Source organism: Carassius carassius, chromosome 50 (genome assembly GCF_963082965.1).
Source record: "Carassius carassius chromosome 50, fCarCar2.1, whole genome shotgun sequence".
In the NCBI taxonomy this organism is placed as follows: domain Eukaryota; kingdom Metazoa; phylum Chordata; class Actinopteri; order Cypriniformes; family Cyprinidae; genus Carassius; species Carassius carassius.
This window is the reverse complement of record NC_081804.1, coordinates 2289399-2310560: the sequence shown is the minus strand read 5'-3', so window position 1 is coordinate 2310560 and position 21162 is coordinate 2289399. Positions and strand designations below refer to the sequence as shown.

Sequence of the window (21162 nt, the reverse complement as noted above, 5' to 3'; positions counted from 1 at the left end):
CACACCCAGTTGTAAGACTAGGTTGTACGTAAAAGCATATTAAGTCAGTTGGGAATAGCAATATGGCCACTCGAACACTTCGGGTGGCTTAACCTCGTGCTTTTTTTGAGTTTAGGATTCCATGAGCAATCCAGTCATTTATATAGATCAGTGGGGGTAAAAATGTATTAAAAAAACCTCTGCTCTGCTTGTCACCCATGGCCAGGATGATGATGTCGATATAGGCCGAGAGTGTATTATCAAGGGGCTCTGCGTATACCTCAACGAGGACCCAGACAATTTAGTGAAAGAGTATGTGGTAAGTTCAATTTATCTTAAAAAAAAAAAAAAGCTCATTAATCAACCTGCTAGTTAGATAATTGATCAGTCCCTTTCACAGGATTTTTTTTTCACGGTTTAAAATGACTGAATTTGCTGTGAAAATATACCACAGATAACACGTTATTACTTTTATTAACCATTGCAAGTAGGGATGTTCCGATCAGGATTAATAAGTTATACTTAAGTGCTCTGTTGAATGTCAATGCTCTGTTTTTTTTTTTCCTCAAACAAGTAATACTACATTTTATTTACAGTAATGCTATAGATTGTGGTTTTAATTGAGAATCAAATAAAAAAGCACTACAAATATTTTTACAATTTAATAGGCCTTTAAAAACAGGCCTTATGGAGAACACTATCCATATTATGATTAGGGCTTTGACTTTTGCCCAAAAATCATATTCGAAGTTCGTTTGTATATTAAAACGAATATCCGAATATATTTGAATATTTATTAATAATATTTTGACCATTAAAATGCCTTCTAACACAGTCACGACTGTTTTTTTTATTTATTTTGATAAAAAATCAGACCCTGGATTAAACACAAACAGTATGCTTTCGACAGGTTTTATCCACTATTCTTATCAAAAATAAATAAAATAAGCCAGTCAGGCTAAGTAGGCTACTGAAAAGACAAAATAAATAAAGTTATGTCCTATTCGGTAGACCTCAAAACAAGCACATCCCACCAGCCATTATGGCCCATTAACAGATTGTTTCCCTCACATATTCTACCAGCCAGCCATTACCATAGAGGCCATTACTGACACATTGTTCAGCGATCTGACAGCAATTACCAAGAGTAGATTTCGAACTCCTCGTCAGACGCGATTGTCGTAGGCGCTGGTGCGCGACCATTGTTTGTTTATATATATATATATATATATATATATATATATATATACAAAATAGGCGCTAATGTCTCGTCTGTTTGTGGAGGTGCGCGCCGCAGTCTGCAGATCTAGGCGAAAGTATAAACAAGGCTTCACGTCACCTACTGGAGCCCAGATGGCCAATAATAGCCTTGCTAATGAGCTCGCGATTCACAACTTCACCATGCGTGAAAAAGCCTCGCAATCTGAATCGAAAACAACGTTTACAAGCAAACACATTTACATAAAATAATGCCCATAAAAGGTTTGAATATTAAAGGCTGCCTAATATTCGTTCAAATATCATAATTTTTTTAAATATTCGAATTATATTCGAATAACGAAGTTCGAAGTCTAAGCCCCAATTAGGATACTCTGGCTTATTAAAGAGCCTACAAGATTTAATGTCAAGCTGAACTAGGGGTGTGCAATATGACAATTTTTGATCGTGGATGATTAAAATGTCTCCACAATCTGCTTCTGAAGAAATATCGTAGTGTCGTGCATGCTGGCGCCTCTGTCCCAACATACTGAACAACACAACGTATATTCACATTAAATGTTAACGCAGAGGAACGGGACACTGCAGTTCACAAAAGTTCATAATTTGCATGTGCTTTAATGCCTTGTCAGTTAAACATTTAATTTGCGCACTGATGCACTGTTCTAACGTGTGAAGCTCACGCACTAAAAGCCTGTCTAATAGCGCCTGGATACTTGACTAAGTTATCTTTCGAGTCTTTATTGTGCTAATACGGTCAAATACACACAAGGTTAGTTCAATTGCATCCTCAATTTTCAATTTTACTTCACAAAGTGATTTGTGTGTGTTCACCTGTTCAGGAAGTTGCAGTGACATAGACAGGTACATTGCAGTTTAAGTTTCAAGGGTGTAAAGCCTGTTTATGCCATTAGGAAATTAAATTTGGTCAAATAAATGTTGTTTTAAAATAAATTTTCGTTTAAAAACAGTGCTCATTCATCAGTGTATTACGTTACCATTAGAGATGCACACAAAGGTTGAATTTCGAGGTATGTCCCTCTTTGGCCATTCGAACGATTCACTCGTATGTATTTTAAATGGCAACTTATACGTTTACGAGAATACTTAATTAGTTGTTTGAAGTGATTACACATTAATGAGAACAATTTTGGAAGAACAAAGTTTTTTTGGCAAAAAAAAATCAACTTAAACTATTACACATTGTTGCTTTAATTACTCGCGTCTCAACTCCCTCTGCTATTGTATGCTACCGCGACAAAGCACGTCGGTACATTATTATTGGTTATGGTCTGTTACTGAACTGATACCAAATCGTCCTTGTCTGCATCGCGATGCATCGCGATGCATCGTAGAAACAATTAATTTCGACACCCCTATTGCATATGGACGTATATTTTGAGAATTATTCCACATCGTCAAATAGCATGTTTTATTAAGTTAGGTGCAAAAGATACTAATAAAGTTTCAGAAAGGACAGATCCAACAAACCATTCTGTGATTATCCATCTGCCTGCGGTAAGGTTGCTGACCACTGCACAATTGGATATCTTGGATCTAAACTTGTAGGACTACCATCCACAATCCTAGAACTGAGGTCTATCAGTAATCTGTAATCAGTCATCTGTCTTTCTTGGTCTTGTATGGTTATGTACAAGTTCAAATTTTTCATGATATCTACATTATTAAATTATTGAAATTGCATTTGTTTGAATGTTACTAGAGCAGTGCCCGGTGTTCTGTCGAATCTTATTTTGTCTGTGCATTCTGCAGGATGGTGACGAAGACTTCCAAAAATCAACAGAGGAGACCACAGTGGGAATATACATTCTCAAATTGCGTGACAGATCAGACGACATCGGGATTGTCCTGGAAGGCCAGAACATCTTACAAGGCTTAGACAACTTTGCATTAGCTACAGCAATGCTTTTTGGCCTTATGTATGCCTTGAATCTGAACTACCCACCTGAAATGAAAAGTACATTTGAGGTACTGCAGAAGATAGTCATGGAGCTGGATGGCTCCACTCTATCTAAGAAAGCACAAGTTCTCAGAAACAGACTCTATGAGTGAGCTGTTTCCATGGTCTATTGGTTAAAAGGACACTCTGATAGGAGTCAAGGTATGCTTTTGACTACTTGATACTGTTCACTTCTGTAGGACATACATAAAAATGAGTTGTACTGTTCAAAGAAATGCATCAATTTGACATCTCATATGATTTTAAAATTGAAAACAAAAATGTTATGTTTTAGACTACTTGATACTGTTCACTTCTGTAGGACATACATAAAAATGAGTTGTACTGTTCAAAGAAATGCATCAATTTGACTTATGATTTTAAAATTGAAAACAAAAATGTCAAGGTATGTTTTTGACTACTTGATACTGATACTTTTCCTCTACACCTGTTTGACGGTGTATTTGTCTTTATGTTTGTTTTGTTGCAGTTTACTGTAGGAATGGTCATTACTGTTAAACTTTTACACAACGTGTTTGACAGTGCCTTGTCTTTGACTTAAAGTTATGAGTAAATTAAATGAGTACTGATGTGCTGTCATTGTTCATTGACATTTGTTCATGGAATCTAAGCTATTTTTAACTTCAAAAATGTTCTAATAGCACTTAGTGTAAAAAAATTTAACTTTAAAAAAGAATACAGCGATTTGATTTAAGAAACGTGTTTGCTTGTCTTACTGCTTTTAAGCTGTACAGTAATGTTGTTAATGTACTTAAAACTAGTGGATGTAAAAAATACATTTATAGATTAAAGTCAGCTTATAGTATTCTAAAACCTAATCAGGTTAGTTTTATTTATATATGAATGGAAAAATATGAAAATCATGTTTATTTAACATGCCCAAATTATGTATCTTGAACATATATAAATCATGTTTATTTAACATGCCCAAATTATGTATCTTGAACATATATAAATCATGTTTATTTAACAAGCCCAAATTATGTATCTTGAACATATATAAATCATGTTTATTTAACAAGCACAAATTATGTATCTTGAACATATATAAATCATGTTTATTTAACAAGCACAAATTATGTATCTTGAACATATAAAAATCATGTTCGTTTAACAAGCACAAATTATATAGCTTTAACATGTATAAATCATGTTGCGTAAACCTAACTTTATTATGTGCAACCGATGTACATATTTTTTTTATGTTAATCCAACAGGTTTTTTTTTTCAGTGTATATGCTCATATAAATGCAAAAGGATCATGGGGAACTAACATTGTTTTGATGTAAATGCCTTTTATTCGCGATGTCTTGGCTAAGTACTTCATTACCCACAATCCTGAACAATCCCACAGTGATGCATCTGATTGGTGGAGCTTAACCGTCTGGTTAAACCCCGCGAAGGTCCGTGAAGACTGAAGATCATTAATAAAAAAAATAAAATAAAAACCAGTGTTGCGTTTTTGCACGGTAGACTTATCAGTGCAATCATGATCTCCTTGGCTGCCATGAGAGTTTTGCAGGGAGGTTGGTAACTTAGCTAGGCTACTGTAGCCTTCATATGGTATGAGTCATACCAAGCATTTTATAATGCCACTGTCAAAACAATATTTAGCCTAGGCATACCTTTTTGTGCATTTACTGAACATTTGTGTAATGGCAGCGACATGTGTTGACGACTGAGCGGTGATTGCAGTCAGGTACAAAGCACAGCACTGCACCATGTTGCTGACGTTATTGTTAACAACTTCCACACACGCACACAATATATAAAATACACGATGATAAATATAAAAATCAATACCTATATAAAACACTATTTATTTACACGATTGTAAATTCACTACATTCACTATATAAAATAAAATTCACTGGAGGAAAAAGTTCGCGCAAGCGGCCATCATCAGATTTGGAAGTCGCTCAAAAGGCTCGTTCGCGGTTGTGGCTTCAGTCGAATTCAATGAGGCGCGGTGGTTTATGGGATGAGTAGTTCCTGCGCTCAAAATGAAAATATGTACACAGTCTTGTACCTTTGACTTTTTTGGATTTTCTCTTAATTTTTTAATTGACTCAATTTTTTTGTATTTTCAATGTTTTTGACTTTGATAGCAACAATATTAAAATCAAGGGACAAGCAATTGTATAAAATTATTTTATTATTGATTTTATTCATGTATTTTTTATTATTTGGATCAATTTATGTGTTGGTTTGCATAAGCCCCAGAAAAATAAATAAATAAACAAATACAATAACTGTAAATGTCATATACGTGGTGTACCAGATATAAGGGGACATAGGGCTTTTTGGGGCACTCAGTCAGACTACTTTATTAATTTATTACATAATATATGTAACATTTGTAACGTTTTTAAGTAAAAAGAGAAAGTGACATGACACACAGCCAAGTATGGTGTATCCATTCTCAGAATTTGTGCTTTGCATATAAAAGTGCACAAACACAGCAGTGAACGAACACACACACGCACACGCACACACACACACACACACACACACACACACATCCAGGCCAATCTTGTCGTCGAGGCCTGCACGTCACGTCAAGGTTCGGAGATGTCGGATTCTTACCATCTAATTAAAATGAAGAGACATCAGTGAAAGACGTGTGTACCTTCAAATGTAGTTCCTGTTAATATAATGACTGTTCCTAAACATTACATAGCAACAGGGTTGGGAGCCATAAAGATTCAAGATATGATATATTAAAGTGACCTACTTTTGATTTTATGATATACTTCTAAGTGAAAGATTGTGTGTCATAAACATCAAGTGAAATTGACCATTAAGTGACCAAGTAACAAAATAAACACATTTTGAGATGTTTTCGTGGTACCTTTCTTATCCACCTCCTCCCAGCGAAACTGGTGTCTACGAACCACCGAAAACACATAGTCACAGCCCTGTTCAGTGATCATCTGCAGGGCTTCTCTGATGTGATGAGGGTGGAGGCATGGAGACGTGGCCTGAATATGACAGACGATGTCCACCTCTAAAACACCACCAGATCATAAAGAGCCAAGACATTAAAAATGTAGACCTTTCTGAGCCCTTACTGTAATTGACTCACATGTTACTATTTTAAAATGATGAAGAGAATTAAAAAAAAGATACATTTGTAATTGCTTTATATTCTTGTTCTTTCTCTTTAAGTTACACATATTTATACTATTTACTTACAAAAACATCTCAACATACGCTGTAATAACTTTTGTGAATATATATATACTAGTGCTGGGCAACGATTACTTTTTGTAATTGTGGTTAATCGAATTTTTGTCTGCGATTAACCACAATTAATCGCTTTGTTATGTACAAAACATAATAATGCATTCAGAAGTAGTGTATTGTGCACTTTTTTCCATTTAAAAGTGGGCCTACTGCTATATGAACAAAAGTGCAATAACATTTGGATTGCAAACACATCCAGCAGTGTTCTTTTTACATAGCAGCAGTTGTATCTCATAACATTAATGTAATGAAAAAAAAAAAAAAAAATATATATATATATATATATATATATATATATATACAGGTCCTTCTCAAAAAATTAGCATATTGTGATAAAGTTCATCATTTTCCATAATGTTATGATAAAAATTTTACTTTCATATATTTTAGATTCATTGCACACCAACTGAAATATTTCAGGTCTTTTATTGTTTTAATACTGATGATTTTGGCATACAGCTCATGAAACCCAAAATGCCTGTCTCTAAAAATTAGCATATCATGAAAAGGTTCTCTAAACAAGCTATTAACCTAATCATCTGAATCAACTAATTAACTCTAAACACCTGCAAAAGATTCCTGAGGCTTTTAAAAACTCCCAGCCTGGTTCATTACTCAAAACCGCAATCATGGGTAAGACTGCCGACCTGACTGCTGTCCAGAAGGCCATCATTGACACCCTCAAGCGAGAGGGTAAGACACAGAAAGAAATTTCTGAATGAACAGGCTGTTCCCAGAGTGCTGTATCAAGGCACCTCAGTGGGAAGTCTGTGGGAAGGAAAAGTGTGGCAAAAAACGCTGCACAACGAGAAGAAGTGACCGGACCCTGAGGAAGATTGTGGAGAAGGACCGATTCCAGACCTTGGGGGACCTGGGGAAGCAGTGGACTGAGTCTGGAGTAGAAACATCCAGAGCCACCGTGCACAGGCGCGTGCAGGAAATGGGCTACAGAGAAGCAGCACTGGACTGTTGCTCAGTGGTCCAAAGTACTTTTTTCGGATGAAAGCAAATTTTGCATGTCATTCAGAAATCAAGGTGCCAGAGTCTGGAGGAAGACTGGGGAGAAGGAAATGCCAAAATGCCTGAAGTCCAGTGTCAAGTACCCACAGTCAGTGATGGTCTGGGGTGCCATGTCAGCTGCTGGTGTTGGTCCACTGTGTTTTATCAAGGGCAGGGTCCATGCAGCTAGCTATCAGGAGATTTTGGAGCACTTCATGCTTCCATCTGCTGAAAAGCTTTATGGAGATGAAGATTTCATTTTTCAGCACGACCTGGCATCTGCTCACAGTGCCAAAACCACTGGTAAATGGTTTACTGACCATAGTATTAATGTGCTCAATTGGCCTGCCAACTCTCCTGACCTGAACCCCATAGAGAATCTGTGGGATATTGTGAAGAGAAAGTTGAGAGACGCAAGACCCAACACTCTGGATGAGCTTAAGGCCCCTATCGAAGCATCCTGGGCCTCCATAACACCTCAGCAGTGCCACAGGCTGATTGCCTCCATGCCACGCCGCATTGAAGCAGTCATTTCTGCAAAAGGATTCCCGACCAAGTATTGAGTGCATAACTGAACATAACTATTTGAAGGTTGACTTTTTTGTATTAAAAACACTTTTCTTTTATTGGTTGGATGAAATATGCTAATTTTTTGAGATAGGAATTTTGGGTTTTCATGAGCTGTATGCCAAAATCATCAGTATTAAAACAAAAAAAAGACCTGAAATATTTCAGTTGGTGTGCAATGAATCTAAAATATATGAAAGTTTAATTTTTATGATTACATTATGGAAAATAATTAACTTTATCACAATATGCAAATTTTTTTAGAAGGACCTGTATATATAGCTATTTGTCACTACCAGGACATTTATAACGTTTTTATAAAAAATACATTTTATATTTCGTTATAGAAAAACAAGTTATGCTCAGAGTCCCCGATCATAACATTATAACAGACACCTTCCTATCAGAGACTTGCACGATCGCGAGACATATCGCAGCAGAGTGCGGCGCGGGACAACATTTGATGGGCGTGTAGAGACTCGAGTGTGTCCGGGATGCGGGAGAATAATTAGGGCGTGCTCACACTATAGGCAATTTTAACCGTGCCGGAGCGCGTTTGATGCCCAAAGCCTGGTTTGTTTGACTAGTGTGAGGCTTGCGTTTAGCAGTGCCTGCATGTCTCGGTTGGAAGAGATATAGATCAGTGAGTGTGAGCGCTTACCGCGCCGGAGCGCAGATTTTCTGATACGTGCTGCATGATTGTGTGAATATTTCTGAGTGGAATAAGCAATAGATCTTTAAAGCAAATATATAAAGCATATATTGTGAGCATGGGCGTAGGTTTGGTTTCAGATTTGGTGGGGACACCCCCATACCCCCCAGGATATCACAAAACAGAAGTGAATACTTCATCTCATTATATTGTATCCTGACCCCGATATACCATCCTGTATACTGTCCCTAAAGAGCTAGTATAACTGTATAATCTCAAAAATGCACTCTCAAAAAATATAAATAAAAACCTGAGACTATGTAATGCTGAACAGTCAAACGTTTTATTCACATAAATTATTATGTACATTAGTATTTACACTAACAAAAAATACTCTGCCACAAGGAAACAAATCTAAATAAAAAAAAATAAAAATAATAACCTTTTTCTATTATACACAAAACACAATTTACCCTCCAGTACACTCGCTACTAATATGTATGGAATGATATTGCGGACTTTATTCAAAAGGAATTGCAAATTGTATTTGCAATTGCGTTTTCAATTTGTGGACGCATAAAATGTGACATAATCCAAACGCAAATGCAAATCGCGCATTACCGTTTTCATTTTCGTTTAAGCAAACGCATAATGTCTGCCAAATTTAAAATGGAAATGCAAAGTCCGTTTGCAATGCGTTTCCCATATCTTACGAGCTATGAGGCTGTCATATTTAAATAGCAATATTAATTACGACATTTGCCTTTTCACTCTCTCTGCACTGTGCATGTAAACTGCCAAAACTCAAATGGAATCGCAATACCTTTTGCATTTGAATTTCCAACGTCTACACGGAAAACCAGTACTATTTTCCACTGTAAAATCTGCATTTGAAAGCCTGGTCAGTCACTACTGCTAGTTTATTTGTGTGGCTAGCTAGTTATTTTGCCTACTTACACTCTGACTCTGCTTTATGAAAAAGCTTCTTATGCCCCCTTTCTTCTTCTTGGGTGGCATCTACAAAGTACAAAAAGGGTCAACAAAAATATCAAAATGTTTTTACTCTGGCCTTTGTATGTGGCAGAGAGACAGCCCTGGTAACTTACCGTCGGCGTCGTAAACATGCGCGTACAAACACATACACACACACACACAGGGACGTGCGGTCAGGGTAGGCAGGGTAGGCAGTGCCTCACCAAAGGAAATGTTGACATTACATTTATTAATTCCAAGAGCTTTATTAATTCACCACATTATTAATTGCATTAATTTTATTCCAAATATTATTTTTTGTAACAAAAAATTTCAGGAATACACATAATATACTCATTTTGCCATTGTTTGCTCCTAAAAACCGTTGTTTCATGCAGGAAATTCAAAAGCCATGGCCATTGAGGCAGAGGTGAGCGGTGCCTCTTTGGTCCATAGAACGTAGTTTATGTAGATTTGCGCATGCGCAGTCAGTTCTCATGCTGTCTTGAATTATCAACATTGAGGCAGAGACCGAGCTTGCTTCATGTCACGTGATCTACTCGCTCTGACTCAATCCGCGCGCTTCCCGTATACTAGCATCTGCGTGTCGGTATGTGCGCCTAGCAGTTTGTAGGAGCGAATAAGCTGTTTTTGTACTTTAAAGCTGTACTGCTGACGCAATGTTTTCTGATTGTAGCCTGGTGCGCCGTCACCAGATCAAAAGTGTGTGTGTGTGTGCAGGGGCGTCGGACTGGGGGGGTAAAGGGTACCGAGTACCCAGGGCCCGAGGCAGGGGGGGGGCCCTTAGAAGTCAGTTTTCTATACATACATATACATGCACTAACATTTGTATAGCATTTATGTACAACTAAAAAAGTTCCTGTGCAAAACTAAACTTGTAGTTAGGCGCTGGTTTGGTATAAAAAAGTCATTTTCATGCTGTGCAGGGCCCCACACCCCTCTCGAATCAATGCAAATGGTACGACCCGCAGGTCAGGTGCTTCTGCTGCGGACCCGCGGTGATTGAATTTGAATCAGTTGATGAGACAGGAGCTGGAGTGAGCCGTGAAGAGTCATGTCTCTCCTTAAGAAAGGAAAATCAGGGGCTCAAAAACGAAAAGAGAAGCAGAATAAAGAGAGAAGGGCAAATGAGGGCAATCAGTTGCTCACAATTTTTTTTGAAAAGAGAGGTGAGCTCCAAATGCATCATCAAGCATTGACATTGTTTTAACATAAATATCTACTCCCGGTAGAATAGCATACATTTATGTTTGCATTTATGAATAATATACCAATACTTTATAGTATCACACCCTTCATAGCGAGCAAACAATGTTTCTGATTATTACATGGCTTGGCTGAATTCCAATGTAGAATGCGGTCTGTTATTTCTTGATAACAGACCGCTGCGAAGTATAACAGACCGTTGCCATGAAAAACAGCGCGTTGCTATGGACGCGGAACGGACTATTTTCTTTGGCGGAAGCAATACAATCGTTTTTAAATCAATAAACTCCTTTTTAAATCAATAATTCGTGGCAAATTATTTATTTATTTTGTGGGTAGCCATGTAATAAGCGGGATAATGTATAGAGAGGCGGTCGTTATAGCGAATAACAACCCCGACAGGCTGAACAGGACCCCGACACGAAGCGGAGGATAATGTAATCTAACGTTATACATTATCCCTTACGTAAATAACAGGGAGTGAGAAGCAGACGGAGCTCAACACACTGCCACTCCAGGCAGCTGCCTAAACGCTTGTCTCCTCTTCTGCTGCAGTTCTCCCCACTCAGCTTTTTAACACTTAGTAATTAGTAATTAAGTGTTAAGAGGAAATAAGCAAAATTAGTACATTGTTATTGTACACATTTAAACTTTAAAGTGTAATTACTAATTACAGTTTAAAGTTTACAGTTTAAAGTTTAAATGTGTACAATAACAATGTACCCATTTTGCTTATTTCCTCTTGTAGCAGAGGCAGAAATAGAAGATGAGGTTGATATTCATATAAGTGATCAGAGGGAAAGTGAAGAATGTGATGAAGGTAGTCAGGAGCAGGAGGACAGAGCTGAAGAGGAAAGAGAAGAGAATGAGAGACTTAGGGATACTGGAGAGGGATTGTCAGAGGACCCAGGATTATGGCCAACAACTCTTACTGATAAGCACAGGAAAACTATTGTTCAAATGCTAGCAAAAAACTGGACTTTAAAGACCTGATCAGCAAATTTGCGCATGCAAAGACCCGTCAATGGGCATTTAGTAAAAACTGACATTATTTAGTTTGTGTTTCAGACCAAAGTTTTTCTCATTTGGTATGGTCATTTTCAGAACTGCTTTACAGTATATTTGATTTAGTCCAGGTTTGGACCTGCTAGACCTTTTGTCATCTCAGTAAGTAGTACTTTCGACAATAAAACAAAAATATATTAATCAGAGTGTGGCCTATTTTGTTTACATTTTAAGTGTTTTTATGATAAAAATGCAATACCTTACCCATTGGTATCACTATGGTATTGGGGGCCTAGCAAGATGGTTTGTACCCAGGGCCCAAAATTTGGTGCTACGCCCCTGTGTGTGTGTGTGTGTGTGCGCCGTGGCTGTCTGTGCGCGTTTGCGCATTTTGATGGAGTGACTAGGCTGCAGCGCCGCCTCCTTCTCTGTGTCCCGTACAAAACATTTGTTTGTTGTATAAGTCATGAGATAGATGTGTCCATTAATTTGATTATTATATTTGATTGTGCATTAGCCTCACATGACTGACTTTGCTGAATGCAGGCAGCGATCTGATGATGCCTAAAATGAACTTGGGTTGCTAAATTAACTGAATGAATATATGAACATATATTCCACACATTGATAGGTCACAGCCTACCCATGACAAGATTTCACCGCACGTTACTGCACACACACACACACACACACCACCCGCCCGCCTGTAGCCTGTCAGATACCCCGCCGCCAATCAAATTATGGCGTTTCTTGTACTGTCGTCGTCCTGGCCGTTAAAATCGATCCAAATAGCTGTTCAAAGATCCAAATAGCTGTTCAAAGGGGAAAAAAAAGCTTGCTAGATATTGGTGGGAACAAATTTGTCATCTTACTACGGATAGGGACTACCTAGCGTCCCCCCCCCCAAACCTACGCCCATGATTGTGAGAGTGACGTGTGTTACCGGGGGTACCGACTATGCTGACCGAGAGAGCTTCTCTGTTATCTTCATGTACTATCGGAAACCTTCTGTTTCCAACTTATATAGTCATGAATATGAGCTCGCTGCATTCTTTTCTGTTAAAAATAACAGCGGACAGCGTTTTGTGAATGTTGATGCCTAGCTTAAATAATTTGATATATATATATATATATATGTATATATATATATATATATATATATATATATATATATATATATATATATATATATATATATATATATATATATATTTTATTTTTTATTTTTTTTTTTTTTTTTTTAGTAAAACTCCATAAATTCATACACACTTCCGCTGGAAAATTATAGCAGAACAAAGAAAAAAAAAATCTTCATGGTTTGTAATGTGAATCAAATTTTTAGGTTTGAGAGGCATAAAAACGACTCGAGGTGTGTCTCACCGGGTCTCAGTCGGATGAACTCCTTGATGGTCTCCAGTGAGCTGGACGAATCTTTGGAAACTTCAGGACTGCGCCGATGAACTTTTGCGCCCCAGACTCTTGCGACGCGCTCGATCTCATCATGATCCGTGGAAACCCACACGCTGCCAGACATAACATCACTGATTTGACTTTCTTTTTCTTTCTTTTTCTTTCTTTTTCTTTCTTTCTTTCTTTCGTTCTTTCTTTCTTTCTTTCTTTCTTTCTTCTTAACCACCTTTTGTTCTATGTATTTTACGTACACAACGACAAAATAAGAGTAAAGGTCTTTTAAAATCTTATTTTAAAATAGCCTACTACATCAGATTTTTTTTAGAATAAGTAAGTTCTTGTCCTTTCATTAACATTTCACTTTAGTCTTCTCATACACAAAAGTCAAACAAACTCATATTATAGCCATTATAATAAAACAAAAAGTTGCCTGTCAACGACTTCTGAATCCAAGGCAGCTCTCAGAACCCACGCGATGAGAGGAACACCGGCCAGATTCTTGATGTTCTTCAGGGGGATTCCTTTACTGCCACCGCGGGCCAGAATCAGAGCCGCCCGGTGAGGCTGTCGGGAGGACGGGTCACAGATCATGTTGCTCTCCATCGCCGCGGAAATAATACAAACACTGCTCTTTATACGGACTGGACACTCCTCTATGAGAATAATTTACTTAATTGATTCGATTATTAATTTGACAAACATTTAAATCCGAGAAACGCAATGACAACGTGTGCTGAATGACAACAGTCACTGAGAGTGAACATGCAGCTCTTGATAGATGTCCAGAAGCTAAATACTATCCAGATAACGCGAGAGAAAAAAAAACTCTGAATAGGAGGAGGAAGAACAAACCTGTAGCTAAGTGTTTTCTGTTTTCTTAGCGAAAACTTTACGATAATTAAATAATTCTGGCGTATAATAGAAATGGAAATTCTTGAACTCTGATAAGAAATGTAAAAATATTTTAAAAAGCTTGAATATGTGTTTTATATTTTGTGTCGAATTTGACGCGTCAGGCTTTTATGGCTCATTATACTTCTCCCTAATCGCGTGGCGTCTAAGGGTTGTGTAACGTATGAAACATTTAATAAATAAAGTATTATTTAAGATGCTTTACTCTGTTAAGGAAATATGATGCGTGAGATTAAGAAGCAGACAGAAGCAACAACTGAATTTAACTTGCTTTGAGGAGGAAAAAAAAAATATTAAATATAACAAAACACCCAATAATGCAATAACAGTGAATCAAATACAGTAATATAAAAATACTATTGTAAACGAAGTTGCTTCAGTCCAGTAAGTGTTCATCTTGAAATATTACTGATGTTATCCTTACATTTTCTTTACAAGAATACTTCTGGAATTACAATAAATGGGTATAAACTCGTAGGCCTATAAAAAAGTATAAACTATCAATCAGATGAAATAAATTTTGATAATTTAGAGGGCTTAGAAATTAATTGTACCTTGTATATGTATATGTATAAATATCAACACCTTTAGTACAAATACCACCAAAAAAGCTACTAAGATGCATCCATTAGGGGCAAATAAGGTATAACTTTTGAAAGGACATTGTCCCAGCGACTGTATCTGTCTATTAAACAAAAGAAGGAAAGAGTGTTTGATATTAGATATTATGATTTACAGTATATTACACTCACCACAAGAGAGCAGCAATGTAACATGATTATTTAATTTTACATGAAATAGAATTTTTGGCTGGCATGTTTAAAACATCAACAAATTCCCCTAACAGATGCATGCACAGATATTAATAGAAATGTTCAATGATTCATCTCATCATAGATTTTTGCTAAATTTTTGTCCATTGTATAATAACAGGTTTTAGGAAAAATATTATTTTCCCCTTCAAATCATAATCTCAAAACCCAGAGAGTTTTAATTTACAAGTTTAGGCTGTTCATTAAATAAAAGAGGCGGTTCAAAGACAGACCAGAGCTGATGTGTTTGATCTCTTCAATTAAAGGAAGGGTTTGAGATCTGTGCTGTTGCAGATGGAAAAGACAATCTTTTGGATTGGTCAGAGGCCATCTTCAGATAACTTCAGGAATTATCCGTTTTTTTGTTATCCTTCGGACTCTATTAACACAAGTGTTTGCTGTCCATTCCCTCTCCCTCTCCAAAACCTTCTGTTGAGAAGCCAATCAGCTCTTTAGATAGCAGCGAGCAATTTATTTAGAGAAAACTTATTTAGAGCAGTCTGTCCACCGAACATTTAATTTCTGTGCCCCCAGACCTATGAAAGCAATGTATCAGCTGCCAAAACAAGAGAATCAGGGGCTTTTAAGAAGTATGTGAATTTCCTTAGGGCTACAGATTTAGGCCCATTGCCAATTCCCCTTCACATGAAAGGATAGGGGTGTCTCGATTCTCTTTTGATTGGAGGGGTAGGGGTAGAGCAAGGGCCAGACAGTCCTTCAAACAAAGATTTTTTGGGACCACACTTCAAACAAAAGGTTATGAATGATTTCGGCAAAAAGACACATTAATATAAGCTTTTTTGGCATTAATAAAGATTTTAACAAAAAGTAATCATTTGTTTTATGCTACACTCAATCGTGAGTTCATATTAACGGTCATGTTACTCATGTAATTAATATTTGGTAACGTCATATCATTATATACTGCAGGAGGGTACCAAAACATATTTTCATGTCTGATCAGGGCGATAACAATCGTAGACATTGATGGGGGCTAGTCCCCCCAACAATTAGAAATCACTAAACCCTTTTCTCAAATACTGCCAATTTGAGAAAGAGAGAGAGAGAGAGAGGTGTTGTGTGTATGCTTGTATGTGTGTTTCTCTTTTTAGATTGAGTTTACTTAAAAAACGCAATTTTATCCTCTCGTTGCTGGAAAACATAATGTAGTGATTCAGTATTTAAACTGTATTCAATAAAAGTCGTGGGGAAAGCAAGTTTATTTTCTCCTGGATGTATCAGCTGCTCGATTTTGTGTGTGGTGTTTTAACACAGAATGATAATTAAAGGCTCTAATGCACACCAGTATATGTGTGTATTGTAGGAGGGATAGCGTGACTTCACCAAGTACAACATGTTCCTGGATCAACATCCTTGTTGATGCTGGAAAACAATCCAATCAACCAATCAGAATTTAGGGATATCTTAATGGAAAAGTGATTATATTTTGGTTAGGTTTTTAAATAATGTTAATTTAGAAAAAAGTTTGGAGCATTTTTTATTTATTTTATAGTTATTTAATCTTTATATTTTATTTATTGCTCAGACAAAATCATTATTGGCTCTCGTCTGGGGCAGTGTAAGAAAGCCATAAAGTAAACAACTATGTATAGGAAACATCAGTGATGCCAGCGTGTAAGGGAAATAGTTTAAAGTAGTTTACTGTGATGTTGGGCAAGTGCGAGGGCAAACCAAAAAAAGCCCCAAAACCGAAGCACCATTCTGGCTCAAGCGAAGGCCCATTTTAAACAGAGCGTGTGATGTTAGTGACTTCCTCAGGCTGCTCATAAGATGATTCCAATGTTTTATCAGTTTTCTTATCTTCTAACAGGCATAGATAAAGGCACAAAAGCTGTCACTTGGGCGGTACCTTTTCAAAAAGTTTTATCAGAACTATCAGATTTCTTGTAGATTTGTAGATTATATGTAATGATAGAATACACTAAAACATTTGGCTTGAGTAAGGTGATATATATGTTTGCTTTGCATGTTTTCATTGTATTTAAACAGTTTTGACCAGCTGGTGTCAGTGGTGTAGTGTTTCAAGTGTAAAGTGAATTAATTTTATTAACCAGTTGGTTCAGTTGACTCGAAAGATTTAAAAATGTCAGTTTCTCCCACATTTGTTTTCTCTGCAGGTGATAACTGAGACACAGTATGGTGACTGTTTCTATATATGAGTGCACAAGTCTGCAGCATGATAAGAAAATATAGCAACCTGTATTTCTTTGTTAATTAGAAGATCTCTAATGTACGCTGTCGCACACATTTATTTTGTGTAAAACAAAATCAGATGTTTTCCATTGCAGCAATACACAATAAACCCACCTTACATACACTTTAAATAATAATATCAAGTTTCATGAAGGCGTTCTCCGCATTGACAAAGACAAAGAGTCAAAGTTGAGTTGAAATCAATTGAGAACCAGATTTTATTAGCAAAGAGTTTATTCTCCACAATTACAATAATAATATAGTTGACCAGACAGGTTAAAAGAAGCAAACTTAACATGACATTAGGCATATCCCCTGATAGTGCACATACATCACAAGATGTTTATCTGACCAATCTGAATATGCAAGACTCAAGACAAGACGTCTTCTTTGCAAATTTCTTATGTCAAACATTAAGAATATAATAAGAATAACTCCCTCATTGGAACATTGAAGAGTGATTTATTGGCTATTTTTTTAATATATATATTTTATTATATACTGTTACTGATAATTAATAACAGACCCCTTAATTGCCCCTTTAGTTATGGAGTGTACAATCATCAGCCATCTATCATGGCATCAGTGATGGTGGCATCTTTTTCCAGGTTCTCTGTGATTTTCTTGCCAACCAGTTTGAAGATGTTCTCTGGTCTCACACCCTGCGGTTCGGCCACTTTTACTGTCAGCATGTCGAGAGTTAATATCTCGCCCTTCTGCAATGGTTTCCGGGCCACTACTGACTTACCCAACTGCAAGAAAGGACACACACTGTTATTTAAACACATCTGATCACTTCAAAAGCCTCCTGCTGCTAAATCTGTCACAATGAGGTTGTGTCTGACCTTGCTGTGGCAGGAAGCCTCACAGGGCAGCATCTGTTTGATTGACGAGCCCATTGCCATCTCAACCGTCCTGATGGCTCTCACCAACTCCGCCAGTTCAGCCGGCTCCAGTGATGCTGCGTGGTCACTGCCTTTCCAGGTCTTATCCAGGGTCACATGACGCTCCAGCACCTTCGCCCCGAGTGCCACAGCAGCCACAGACACATGGATGCCCGTCTCATGTCCAGAGTATCCAATGGGAATTTCAGGAAACTCCTTCTGGAACTCCTGCAATAGGAAATGGGAAATAGAAAGATTCCATACTACTCATTCATTTTGTATAATACAGTGGGCCTTTTAGTCATAGTTTTTGGTGAAAAATATCCTTTAAATCCATTTACTCAATATCATGTTAGTTAATACCACTGACTAAAATTACATCTAACTTTAGTATATCAAAATCAACTAAATATTTTATTATGTTATATAATTATAATATTTAAATATTTACATTTTGTTTAAATTTTTAGTTTGAGTTAAAGTTTTTGTAATTTTTTTTTTTTTACATTTTGTAATCTGTATTAGTTTTTTAAACATCTATATAGTTTTTATTAAATATTAATATTTGTTATTACATTTTCTTACAACTTGAAAAAACTAAGTTTAGTTCTTCAAGTTTTCACATTTTTATTTTATTTCAGTTTATTTTATTTATGGTTTTTGTTTTAGTATTTGTTTTAGTTAATGAAAATAACCCCGAATAAAACAATTAAGAATTCATTTTTGCAAAGTGAAACCAAATATTCAAACATTGTATACATTAATTTAGCATATTAAAATACCAGTGTTGTTTTAGTGTCATTGATAAACTATTAAAAATATATATATTTTGAAGTTTTATAAAAAAAAATTGTTTTCATTTTAGTTTTAATTAAGGGTTTAATAATTTTGTTTGTTTTTATATCTATTAAGTTTGAAAATTTGGCAAAAACAACAAGTAAAAAAACCGATGTCATAAACTAGTCACTCATTTTTGCTAAATAAATATTCAAGCATTTAGTATATTAAATTAGCATGATAAAGATTTAGCTAAAATAAAAAATGTAATGAATCGTCTTCATGCACATTTTTCTTGTCATAACATTATAATATTTTCATAAGTAATTTATGTAGTTGACAAGTGGCTTGTCTTACAGGGATCAGACTGAGGTTGACGTGCTCTATCGGCAGTGGATAAGCGCTGGTGCACTGCAAGAAAGTGAAATTGGGATTGTACTTCTTAACGGTTTGGTAAACACAGTGCATGGTCTCCATCGACTGCATTCCACTAGATATCACCATGGGACGACCTACAAAAAAACAAGCCAAAAATATTAGTTTGGTTAACATTAAAAAGAAATTCTCTGCAGACTTTATATATGCAAGCATCTGCAGAAACTAACTGCAAGAATGAAAATCCAGAAAATCTGCCCCAGGATTTGTAGGTTTCATTCTCTCAGCTCTCTGGCCAATCAGCACTAAGAGATTTTGCTGGTAGTCTTCTCCAGAATAACTGACTTCAAATGCACATGGGAAGTTACTGTTACTCAGTTCCCTGTTCTGCTTGAACTTTTCTTATTCTCACACTTTGGATAGCTTCTTGTGACCGTGAGCACGGGAGCCATTTAATTCATCTGAGGAACATCAACTTCTGAAAATTTCTACTGATTTTTCATTTCAAAAGGCTGTCAGCTTCGGTGAGTTTTACCTTTTTTGGCGGTTTTCTCCAGGTAAGGGATGTTGTTGGTGTCTGCAGAGGCAACTTTGAAAAACGGCACATTGATTTCATTAAGAAATTCAATTGCCATCTGACAGAGATAGGTAGAGGAAAAGTTAAGAGATGCATTTGAGTTTAATTGGTTTTGGAGGGACATTTGCAAATAACCACATGCATATATTCTCTTGCTTTAAATTTGAAATGTTCTGCATTTGTTCACCTCATCCATCCCTGATGCTGTAAAGAAGATGCCAATGTCATTGGCGTACTGCTGCAGTTCTCTGTACTGCTGGTGACTGAACTCCAGATGATGCTTGTGAGCCCCGTAGGTCGGTCCCCAAGCGTGAGGGGACGTGTAGGGACGCTCCAGAGCGTGTTTGGTGAATCTGTGTTCGATCTCACTCTTTTGAAACTTGGCACAATCAGCTCCACAGTCCTGCGTGGAGACAAAAGGAGAAGTAGAGGTGGATTTTGGTTGACAATATGATTTCTCAATGAAAAACAAATTTCACAAGTTTCTTTATATTTAAAAAAAAAATGGTTCTTTTAATCACTGTTCACTGGAAGCTTCTTAGGGGAATCAAAATTGTACTTCTATGCAAAACCCCTCATGGTACCCTTATTTTTAATTGTGTATAAAATGGTACCACTGCAAAAAAAAAAAAAAACTAAAATCTAAAAGTTAATTGGATGTGATGATGTTAGTGTTACAGGCTCAGACCATTTTTAAGAAAATGTATAGAAAAAAACATTATTGAAATATATTTATATAACAATGGAGCATGAAAATTATTATTATTATTATTTTAAATACAACAGTACTTTACCTTGGCCATTCGGATCATTTTTTTGGCTATTTCTATGTCTCCTTGATGGTTCTGTCCAATCTCAGCGATGATAAAACAGGGGTTGGAGCCCCCTATCTTCCTTCCAGGACAAAGTTCAAACTCAGCAGACATTTTAGAGATCAATTGCTTAGCTGATTTCTGATTGAGAGGCTGGAGATGTGATCACTAGCGTGCTGACATCAAGTAAAGGGGCCGCAATGGAGGTCACACCATGATTTAAAGAGATGCAAGTGCTCCACCCAAACCATCACCAACCCCTGTCCACACACTACATGGCACATTCTTTAAGAGCAGGTTGTTAAACCAGATTAACAAGCTCAAGAAATACATAATATAAAGCAGTTGTTTAGCAGTAAAACTATGTAGAAAAACCACACAATTTACAGGGCGTTGTGCACACAAATGACTTCATGAAAAAAAAGGTGCACAATGAGCAGCCAAGTCCATTTTGTTTATTCGTTTTCTGAAATATGTACAACAATGCAATTGGACATTATATATACATCAGTTCAGAATTTACAAGAAGGAATATATAAATGC

The 21162-nt window shown here is 36.6% G+C and overlaps 2 protein-coding genes across 2 annotated transcripts; both read right to left on the bottom strand.

Annotated features, from left to right (window-relative positions):
* Nucleotides 1–1652: 1652 nt before the first annotated feature.
* LOC132133288 (N-acylneuraminate cytidylyltransferase B-like) lies at nucleotides 1653–13859 on the bottom strand. The gene is made up of 5 exons (XM_059546091.1): nucleotides 13687–13859; nucleotides 13227–13369; nucleotides 6030–6185; nucleotides 5699–5767; nucleotides 1653–1726 (listed from the first exon to the last, which is right to left on the bottom strand). Exons 1-5 carry the CDS (start codon nucleotides 13857–13859, stop codon nucleotides 1653–1655), a joined length of 615 nt encoding a protein of 204 aa, XP_059402074.1.
* Nucleotides 13860–17677: 3818 nt separating this feature from the next.
* Nucleotides 17678–20858, bottom strand: LOC132133647 (sialic acid synthase-like). Its single transcript, XM_059546530.1, has 6 exons — nucleotides 20602–20858; nucleotides 19995–20210; nucleotides 19766–19865; nucleotides 19213–19367; nucleotides 18040–18306; nucleotides 17678–17946 (listed from the first exon to the last, which is right to left on the bottom strand). The coding sequence occupies exons 1-6, from the start codon at nucleotides 20731–20733 to the stop codon at nucleotides 17758–17760; spliced, it is 1059 nt and encodes a 352-aa protein (XP_059402513.1). The 5' UTR covers nucleotides 20734–20858; the 3' UTR covers nucleotides 17678–17757.
* Between the last annotated feature and the right edge of the window lie 304 nt (nucleotides 20859–21162).